Source organism: Lupinus angustifolius, chromosome LG03 (genome assembly GCF_001865875.1).
Source record: "Lupinus angustifolius cultivar Tanjil chromosome LG03, LupAngTanjil_v1.0, whole genome shotgun sequence".
In the NCBI taxonomy this organism is placed as follows: domain Eukaryota; kingdom Viridiplantae; phylum Streptophyta; class Magnoliopsida; order Fabales; family Fabaceae; genus Lupinus; species Lupinus angustifolius.
Window position 1 is genome coordinate 11,766,303 of NC_032011.1, and position 11,449 is coordinate 11,777,751.

General features: G+C 32.1%; 1 protein-coding gene and 1 long non-coding RNA gene across 2 annotated transcripts; one reads left to right on the forward strand and one right to left on the reverse strand.

The window, feature by feature from the left end:
- On the forward strand, positions 709-1,619 carry LOC109343380. Its single transcript, XR_002107205.1, has 3 exons — positions 709-805; positions 967-1,049; positions 1,185-1,619. It is a non-coding gene; the product is annotated as an uncharacterized LOC109343380 (long non-coding RNA).
- Positions 1,482-5,608, reverse strand: LOC109343379 (phosphoenolpyruvate/phosphate translocator 1, chloroplastic-like). Its single transcript, XM_019581621.1, has 9 exons — positions 5,120-5,608; positions 4,892-5,014; positions 4,261-4,413; positions 3,900-3,985; positions 3,697-3,781; positions 3,435-3,554; positions 3,256-3,324; positions 1,952-2,081; positions 1,482-1,820 (listed from the first exon to the last, which is right to left on the reverse strand). The coding sequence occupies exons 1-9, from the start codon at positions 5,471-5,473 to the stop codon at positions 1,744-1,746; spliced, it is 1,197 nt and encodes a 398-aa protein (XP_019437166.1). The 5' UTR covers positions 5,474-5,608; the 3' UTR covers positions 1,482-1,743.

An 11,449-nucleotide genomic window follows, 5' to 3' on the forward strand; every position in this document is an offset into this window, starting at 1 on the left:
ATTCCAGATTTTCACTAACCTTCGCAAAAGCCAGGCTGAATGTGAAGCTTCTCACCTATCTGCGAACTAGCACATGCAAGTGTATGTGAACTTTTCAATAAGAAAACATTACAATGTGTTGTCCAAGTCAACAATCTTGGATATACTCTCTAAGAGATATTATGTGTATAAAAAATTCATACCTCTAAAGCTCCATATAACAATAACATCCAAAGTGTTTTTCTTTCTTTAATCAATGGTTATTATCTAATGAGGGAAATGTGCTCTGCCACACCCGAAAAGCAAGTATGTGACTCAAATTCAGGTTGTTCTACATCGACAAAGCACTCAAAACTTACGTTAGAGATCTAACCAACAACTGTATTATATTTAATAAAGTCAGATTAAAGAAGCCAACGTCAAGGATATCTCTAATGGGTCATTAATGTTGAAGACTATAAATAGTGAAGTACATTAAAAACTTCATTCAATATTATTGACCAAAAACTGAGAAATGCTTAAACACGAGATACAAGCATTGAATGTTCATGTTCAGAATACAATGTAGCATTAAATCATTATTCCTTCTCATTTACCCTCCAATCTGTAGCTTACCTTTCTGAGCTTAAATTAATATTCACTCACCGATTGATAGAGAAATATTAACATCTGATTGTATTTGTTATAAAACCAATTGTTCAATAAATAGGTGTCTAGATAAGTCGGAAATAAAAATACTTGTTTAGAGAGTATAAAGAGAGACTTGGTTAACAAATCATGCTTGTGCATAGCCTGGAAAAGCTAAATACCAAACAATATTTAACAAGTCTATAGAGGTTTGGTTAATTACTAAAAATGAGTCCGGAGAGTCTGATTAAAAAGATGAACTCCTTCTATTAACTACTCAAAACTGATCTTAGAGACATACAAATCACAGAAGTGGGTTCTACCTCTAGCAAGAAAGTATTTTCTTCACATACAATAGAGATCCAACCCGAAGCTTAAAAACTAAGGTATCCAACCATTGTGTTGGATCTTGATTTTTGGTTCCTTTGATAAATTTCCTAAGAGTTAGACTGAGAGTTGGATTTTAAAGGGGAATGAATGGAAACGGAAGGTTTTGGAGTCATGAAATATACTTGTGAAATGACTCCCAAGCCTTCATGTTTCCTTATTTCCCCTCCAAAATCCAACTTCCAAACAAGAACAAAATTATTATACAGTTAATAGATAATGGCAATGGGTATTTCGTAAGGAAAACATTCTGCACAATTTGTACATAAACCATTATGCAGCCACATCCCAATCAACAATTTAGCAGACAACCAAAACCCAGATGTAACGACACAAGAAATTTATGCACAGATTGGTTCTTGAAATATTAGGCAGACTTATATCATTCTGACAAATACCAAAAGCCACCTCACCAAGCAGAAGAACTTGCATAGAATTTACTAACTCGACCCATGATTACCTATGTTCGTGTAAGCAAATGATCTTGTACATTAATAACAAACCCAGATGTGGTATTTTTGCAAAATTCAATGGATAATAAATTTCTCAAGGAACAGAACCAATAGGCACTTACCAAGACAAATAATTAAATCCATAAGTTTTTAAAAAACGGATAAAAACAAGAATAAAAAAAAAGGAAAAGGGATCAAGAAAGGTAATCCTCAAATCCCTTATCTGACCTACTAAGAAACTGGGAAATGCAGCTACTCGACTTTTGTTATGCTACTACCAAAACTTTGCACTTGAAAATTAAGCTGTTTTTGGCTTTGACTTAATTCTCTTCACCCTTGAATACAGGAAAACACCAGTAAGAGCTATAGCAGTCCCTGTAGAAAAAGAACACCTAAAATCTCAGTAACATGGATACAGGAATATGGTATGGAACTATGGATAATAAAACTTCAAAACAAAGATCTTGAAATGTTTTCGATTTGGAAGCAGAAAGAAGCAATTTTACCAAAAGCATTCACAGGAGAGACCGCTGTTTTGAAGAAGATGACAGAGCTCACAATGACCACCACCCGCTTCACACAATTTCCGACTGAGTGTGTAACAGGTGATACCCTCTGCAATATCATATAAGAAACCTGCTCCAATTCAAAGAAAACAATTATAGTAAGTGAACCATGTGAAAATACAGTAAGGCTTAAAATTAAAGACATTATGCATAAGGCTCTAGTTAGTAGCAATGGCTACTTATTCATAACTTGGACTTTGTTATTTCCTTGACAATAATGAAACAATGAGTATTTGGTGACAATTTTAAAATTATTAATAAAAAGTTAAAATGAATATAGAAGCATATATATGTGTATTTTCATTCATATAGTAGATAATAGTTCATCACAGCTTCACTATTTTAGAATTATGAGAATACCTCATATATCTTAAATTATATCTTGGAGAACATCTAGAGGATATTTGAATATTTGAATATTGAGATGATATTTCATATGAACATAATTATATCTTACATTACTTCACAGCATCTTATGAGATCTCTGAGTCTTTAGATTATTTTATCTTAACTTTTATGATTTTTTTCCAAGTAAGGGTTATTGGCTTATTGCCATGTACTTGTAGCACATCATCATTCACAATATTATTAATACAAATGCAAAATCATTTTAAGAATGAAGCTCACTCCAACGGGTCAAGACTGACATACTCTCCAAAAGACAGTCAAGAAACGAAATTCCCTTCTAACAGGCATGGCATAGGTAGACTACAACTATACAAGTAAATAAAATAGCTCATGCCACAGTGGTCATACCCATGAGCACAGTAGCCCCATTAGAAGATACCTTACAGATCGTTATATTATGTTAAGAACTGTTCCCATCAAACAATTTTTATCATAAATAACAACAAACATGTTTAATTTAGCAGTGGCAGGATAAAATGCTGAAGAACTACAACTATAACACTCTTGAACAGCCAATTAGCAAGTAGTTCAATTAGCATCGACCCCAGTCACTAAGGGTCTATTTAAAAATTAGTTTTTGGAGTGGGTATAGGGAAAGGGAAGGCTCAACCATGAAATACACTTCTGAGAAGGTTCACAATCCTTCTCATTCCCTTTGTTCCCTCTAAAAACTAACTCGCAAACAATGCTTAAAAGTAGGTTGTGATGTTGATATGGGAGGTCCAACCCTCCATTAGGCCATTATTGCACCACAGATGTGTCCCCCTCCCCACCAAAAAATTTAAAACTGTTGATTATAAAATGTGAATAATTATGCATAGAAGTGGAAAGCTCACTTGCTGATAGGCATGGAAACAGAGTGCAGCAAGAAGAGATCTGATGTACACTTGTCTAACATTTAAACCCTGTCAAGAAAGTTAATGTAACAACAGATTAGAAACCTCAACACAATTTTATCTTTTAATTGTGATACAATGACAGCACTCCTATCCATTTTTAACATCAAGATACTCACAGCAGATTCCAGGTAAGCAGGGGTAAATTTTACACCCTCCAAGAAGACAGCCGCAGGTGCTAACAAGAAGAAGGACATTACTGTTATTATAGAGAATAGGGTTATGTTGTCCATGGAATCCTGAGAAGAACAAAATGCTTGTTACTAACTGCTTTTTTTTAAATGCAAGATAAGATATTTATAAAATGGCTTCTGAAATGCAAAGAGCCAAAGACTAATGTCCATAATGCATTATATGCAGAACCTTCACAGATCATATTACCTCTTTCTTAACCATGACCTTTTTGCTGAGAACATTACGAGATTGGTTTGTCACGTTGGAAGCCATTGCACTCCAAAATCCAGCCCTATTCAATTTCACCAAGTAATATTAGAATTCGAATGATCAAATATTCTTGTTTCAAATCAAGCCGTGTCACCTTTTCTGTACATCAAAGCAGGAAGAGCAAGAAGTGGAGATCTTACCAATTGAAAGAGGCTTCAGTAATGGATGCCAGCGCTACTCCACCAACAATAGGAACAAGAGACCCAACCACCCATGGTGTAGGCCTCTGTAAGAAAACAAAGCAAGGATTTACTAATAAAGTTGAGATTAAATGTCAATGCTGATGCCTTTGACGTGTTAAATTTTAATCTATTTTTTATCAACAAAATATGCTCAAAACCATACTTAAATAACTAAACCCTTCTTAAGTGATCAGGCACAAACAACTATGAGAAACAAACCAGAATGATATTCATCATCAAATTTATTGACAAAAACAACTAAACCACAAGTATGTATAGAAATTAGCATTACATGGAAAATATGATATATTATTCTAACCTCTCCCATGAACATTGCAGAAAGGATCACTGAAAAGAAAGGTTCCATGGCTTTGATTGTGTGAGTGAAGGACACAGCCACCTTTCCAAGACTCATGTTAGTGAAAAGGTTCCCTAATGTATGCACCACAGCTAGAGGCAATATGGCTGCAAGCTGCCAAGAAATCACACAGATCATTAACACGGAACATAACCAAAATGTGCATGTTTAGAAATCCTTACTTTGTTATAAACAATTTACTTCCTTCCAAAAATCACTATTATAAGCCATTTTGAACACACAAATAGACTAATCCAAACAAACTGAGCTTGTTTGATTCAGATCTCTACACATGAAAAATATGTTTCGCGGCTAATTTGACATTTGGGAAACATGATTAAAGTAAAAAAAATATATGACTTAGCTATTTTTAGAAGCTTATTTCAAAAAACTATTTTAAACTCAAACAAATTTTCCTCAATCCACCTTTGCAGAACTAATTATCAAACAAATATATTTAATCTAATCATAGAACTTCATCTACACTTCTATACTTCAGTATACAAAAGTGACTTTTTAAACAATTCAAACCAAAAATCACTTTTGAAAAAATACACTCAAACATAAGACTAAATCAATTATAACAAATTACCTGAGCACCACTGAGCTTTGGTCTCTTGTAAAGATTAAAACCCCACATAAATGCCACAAGAACAGACCCAACAGCAAATTGAACTGCAGTAACAGTTACAGGAAAATGTGCTGCCTTCAACACCTGCAACCAATAACACCACATCTTTATTAAATCCACATTTACATCGAAAAATCAGTTACAAAAACAGGACTACACAATAATCGAAAACCCGAATAACCGAATTACCTGTTTGTTATAGATATTAAAGTATATGTTAAAGAGATACCATAGTCCAAACAAGGAGCCGAGCTGCAGGGTCTTGACTAAGCTACTGGAGGCGTCTTCGGAGTTTTCGGCGTTTTCGGGGACGGAAACGGCTCTAGGCTGGAAAGGGTCGGGGAAGGATGTGGCAAGAGAAGGGCGGGGTCTGAATTTAAATGAGGAGGAAAGTGGGAGAGGCCAGGATTGGCGAGTAAAGGATGAAAAAGAAACGGCATTGGAAGAGAAACGTATTGGATTGAAGGGAATAAAGTGTGTTTGTTTGGGGTTTTGGAAAGAGAATGAAGGGTTGTGAGAGAGAGTGAAAGAGGAGCTTTGCATTTTTTATAGATCTGATTCTGGGAAATGGGAGAAGGGAGAGTGGTTTTGGTGAGGTTTGGGGTTTGGGGTTTGGGGTTTGTTTGATTTGTGAGATAACAGGGAGTAGTTAGGTTTTAGGTTTGGTGTGTGTTTGGAAAAAATAGTGAAAAGTATAAGGATGATATATGAATCTGGATTCTGAATAAAGGAAGTATATGTGGGGAAATATACTTCCGGAGGAGGGAAAAAGAAATATGAGAATAATGAATCTGGATTCTAAAAAAAAGAATCTGGAATATTCTAAGAATATCTATAATTTTATATTCATTTATATATAACTTTTGAATCTACAATATCTATCTGTGTATATATTTCTATACTCTTATCTAAAACTATTTATATCTATCTATAAATCTATAACGCAAAACAAGTTATAACTATTAGTATGAAGTTTTTCCAATTTTTTGTTTTGTTTTTAAATTTTTGTAATTTTATAAAAAATCATATAATCATAGGTAATCACCACAAACATATTAATCATATCTCTTACCTTAAATTGAATATTATAAATCATAATATAAAGTACTCTCAATATAAAAAAATTATGATATAAAATACCCTTAATATAAAAAGAATGTGGTACGGCATACATTAGATTTAGATGTATCTTACTTTACTCATAAGTGAGGAGTATGTCTTTAAGATTTGTGAACCTATCACCATATTCTCACTAAGCACCCTTGCCTTATTTGTGTGTAGTTTAAAAAGTAAAAAGAAATTTAGAATTTTGAGTGGATTCAATAGAAGAGAACTCAAAGTATTACATTATAATCTAAAGATGTATCACAAGATTCATTTATTTCAATATTTGAAGATGATTTATGCATTTTAACATCTTTTATATAGTAGATGAACATGGAGATGTAAGTTTTAATCAACTAAATATACAAATATATATGATGAAACAATTAGGATGTTTAATACAACATAATATAAAGGAAGAAACTATTAAATATACTTTGGAAGGGTTAAATAAAAGAATTCATTAGAAAGTAAGAAAATTATAGAACAAGAACCAAAGAATCTTAGAAAAGAAATATTAGAAAAAATTACCAAAAACATTAATAAAAATGTTTTGAAAATTTGAGGAATAAAATATATAAATGGTAGTCTAGAGAAGACTATAGAAATTCTGGGAATAAGGAATATAATATTAATAGTAACTAAACCATGTATTAATACGATGAAAGCTTTAGAAAAGGAAATAGGAAACATTATGATGATTTTAGTAGAAATTAGGACACAAAAAGTACACAAATTATAAATAATAATTTATGCCATATATACAAACTAAACATATACATACGACGAAAAGAAAATAAAGCAAAACAAATAATTTTAAAACAAGATATAAAAGAAGAAATGGAAGAAATAGATTATAAATTAGAAAGTGTATTAATAGAACTAATAGGCTCAAACAGAATATAAAAGCTTCAGCTCAATGTTGTAACTTTTTAGGTATATGCTAATTTTTGAGTCAAACAATAAATTAATAGAATTGTTAGATGATCAAAAACTGAATGAAACTTTTAACTTATAAAAAATGAATATTGCATGATTTGAAATAAGAGCTTTCAATAAATCATTCATTAATTTTAGAGTAAATTACACTGATATCCCCTGAGTTTTAGTGAAATTATACAAACCATCCTTCACTTTTCTAAACTTACACAAACCTCCCCTAGTTTTGTACTTTCATTACACTGAGCACCCATGTATAAGAAATAAGTTTAATTTTTTAAACAAAAAATGTGATAAATGCAATTAAGTTAAACAAAACATGATATATTGTGTAGACAAGTCTAAATAATATACAAATCAATGTATCTTTATTATTTTTATTATTTTTTTGTTACAAAATGCATCAACAAATATAAAGAAATATTGTTTAAATCACTCTTATAATGTAGTGTAACGAACCAAAAATAATAAAGATATATTGATTTGTATATTATTTAGATTTGTCTACACAATATATCATTTGTTTAACTTAATTGCATTTATCACATTTTTTGTTTAAAAAATTACACTTATTTATTATACACGGGTGGTCAGTGTAATGAAAGTATAAAATTAGGGGAGGTTTGTGTAAGTTTAGAAAAGTGAGGGTGGTTTGTGTAATTTCACTAAAACTTAAGGGGTGTCAGTGTAATTTACTCTTAATTTTATCCTTTCCAAATTTATCAAATTACATTAATTACTAAAACACTTAAACACTAATTTAATTACAAATTAATATATAAACAAATAAAAGGCATCTATGCTCACTACATGTTAGTTGTTTTCCGTGATGTCATATGAGACGGAATGGAAAGAAAAGGTACTAATGAAGGGTGTCACTTCAATGGAAAAAACCTGATCTTATGGTGAAGAAAATATCATAGTACCATTGTTTTATCAGCAAAAGAAACTAAATATGGATCTCTTGCTAACAAGTTCTATGGATCAAACATCAATTTGAAGATTGGGATATTTTTATAAGTAGTATTTGTTGAAAGAGTTTTTCATTGCTACTTATTGATTCAAGGTTCTAATTGGTTTATTTAATGGCAAGTTGATTCTTTGCTCGCTATCTCGGTATTGTTGGAATAATTTCTAACGTTAGTATAATGGTTTCAAGAATATTCCTTTAATAAAAAACTTAGCTTTATTGAATTATTAAAAATTTCATATCATCTCAGCTTTATTGGATTAATTCTAATACCGATATAATGATATAAATTTAGTAAATTAACACAAATGATAATGAGTGATATTTATTTTTCTTTTCCTTTATTAACCGAACTACTTCCTTATGGAAAATTGGTAAAGAATAAATAAATAAAACAATAAATAGTTAGTTGCATAATTTAAATGACAGAAAATAAATGTTAGTTGCGGAAAAATAAAAATGACAGAAAATAAAAGGTAGTAGTTAGATTACTCATTATGACTGTGTATTTTTATTTTTCACAAAGATACAATTTATGAATTAAATTGTATTTTGATTCAAGATTTTTTTCTTTGTAAACAAATAAAATTTATAAGTTAACACTTTACTATTTTACACTTGCATCTCTTTCAAGATTCAATTGTAGTATGGTATAAGGTTATGTCGAACCACAGTGAATTGCCTAATAGAAATGTACTCATACTTTGTATATTTTATCAAAAGTAAGAAAGTAACATTTAAAGTTGTTTTTTTGATTTTATGAACCAAGAAACATGAAGAAGTAAAGAACTGACTATTTACAAATTCAAGAGGGTAAAATTGATTTGAAAAATAGAATTATTTCTTGACTCAAATGATTTTGAAAATATTACAAGTTATGTGTTATACTTTCGGTTAATTCCACACGTCATTTCTAAATCCTTCATCTAGTGTCCTAGAATGATAAGATGATTTTCAAACCTTATATAATACACTAAATAATAGTTAAATTCCACTCGTCGGAGTAGGTTGTCACACCCTACTTCAGTCTCCATTAACTTTATTTAGCCTTGAACATAAGTTGTCCAAAAAAATTACAAGAAGAAGAAAAGAATTCGGTTTAGAGAAAGTGTGAGGAATGGAGTGTATGTGAGAATGTGAATTTATGAATGAGAATGAATGTCTTTCTGCAAACAGCCAAGCTTCTCTCTTCCACTGTCAAGCTGCTGACGAAACCCTTCAGCATGGGTTTGGTAATGACCAAGCAGCTTAGTCACCTGCTTCACGCTGACTCACCCAAGCTAGTTGTGAGCTACTGACCCAACTATTATGAGCTACCTTTGAAAAGCCTATGGAGGCTACTTGGAGTGAGGTCATGCATAATGTCAAGGTTGCTTGGTGGCTAAGTCAACTTGACCAATTTGTTGGGTGCACACCGCAAGGCGCATATGTGGCACAACTCAGCTGCCTGCTTGAGCAACTTTTTAAAAGCCTAAGAACACTCTAAAAAGAGAGATAACCGAAATGGAAAGAAGAAGAAAATTTTACAAAATATTTACAATTATGTGAAAAGTGATGAAAAAATGATGTGTATGGTTTTTTTAATGGTGCAACAAAGCCTCCTATTTATAGGAATAGTGGCTACCACTTTGCTCTTCATATTGGATGTGAAAAATGAGGAAAAACCCTTTGTTGGATTTGTTCCATGTGCCATAAGTTGCTGCATAGCTGCTTGCCACATTTAGCCTATGCATAGCCTTGCTTTGTCATGCTTATTAGCCTTTTGGCATGGTGAGCTATGGTGGGCTATGCTGTCTAGACTTGGCTGGACTTTTTGCTTTATGTTTAAGTTATTTGCAAGCTGCTGGATCATGCTGAGCTAAGCTGCCAGCTTGAGGGGCTTACCTGCTGCCTTTTGGTGCACCAAATATAAAAAATCTGGCCAAGTTTGGCCTACCTGGCCGTCCTGGCCAAGCATCTATGCACCCAGCATCTAAACAGGGGCGCCCAACGTCCAACATGGTCGGCCTGCTTTAGCCGTGGTCTGGCCTGCTCTGACCCTGCCATGGCCAGACCTAGGCTAGACAACCTATGGTGGGCTAGGCTACATGCATGTTGCACCTCCTACTTGGCTTTTCATGGCTTGTGTCATGCATGATGTCATATACTTGGTCTTCAAGTCAAGGCTTAACAAATTGCTTGGTGGTTTAGAGGATTTCTTCATGGTGAAGTCTTGGCCAAGTTGGCCTAGGCGTAAGCACCTAGCCATGTGTGCTAAGCGTTTGGCCAAGCTTTCTTCAATAGGAGGAAACCTCCTTTCTTCAAGTTGAAGCAACCTTTCTTCAATAATTCTTGGGCTAATTTTGGTTGGTTGCTTGGTACCTTTTCCCATGATTTCTTCAAAGTAAAGTAAGCTTTTGATTTTGCAAGTTGCTTGGCTCGCTTAGCTTAGGTTTCTTCATTGTGAAGTAAGCTATATTTCTTCAAGCCTAAATAATCTTTTTGACTACAAACTAAGCACACAACATGCCATGCTTAGCTTATATGTTTTGAGCAATTCTTTTCGGGCTTTTGCTTGAGTTTTGACTTGATTTCTTGGCCATCTTAAAAACAATTATTTTCAACAATTTTCCTACAAAATTAGAGGGACTTGGACACGAGGTGATCAAAAATTATATTATTTAAACAAGTGAATTTTATCTAAAAAGTGTGTTATAAGTTAGATTTTAATCATGATAAATCAAAATAAGTGCAAAGTTTATGAAAAATACTACATTTGAACCCTTATCAGTATTCCTTTCTTATGTGAAATATTGTTGTGATATATTTGACTCAAAGTTCAATTTTGAATTCTAGAGCAAAACACATAGAGATTAAACATCATTTCATTAGGAATTACATGCAAAACAATATAATTGATATTGAATTTTTAGATACTTAATTACTATCAATCGAATAATATCTTTAACAAACCCATATATGAGGATATATTCTTCTTTATAAGAAAATATTTGAATATCCTATGTGTGGACTTACCTTGTAATCCAATAAATATTTTATTTAGATGACATGTACTAATTGCGCCCAATATAAAGGTGGCACAAGCAAATATAAGAAATGAGTTGAATTGTGTTTGTTAAGATTTTGAAATTATTCCTTTTATCAAAATAAATTTCATAAGAAATTATATATTTAGCATAATATTAAAATTGTTTTGAAAAGTTAACATTTAGGAAGTTCAATGCCCTACAATTAATATAAGCCAAAATAGTAAAATGTAAATAATAGAACACAAAGTAATTTTATCCTGGTTCACTACAAGAACTACGCTTAGTCCTTCTCCCGAAATGATTTATCACTATTTCTCAAATAATCAAAATATTCAACACTTCTCCAAACAATTATTACTCAACTAAAAATCTTCTCTAGGCTCTAACACACTAACTATTCTTTCAGATACCAATCCTTTTCAAGGTCTAAAACTTAATTAAGTATTATTTCAATATCATGTATCTTTAAGCTCTAAG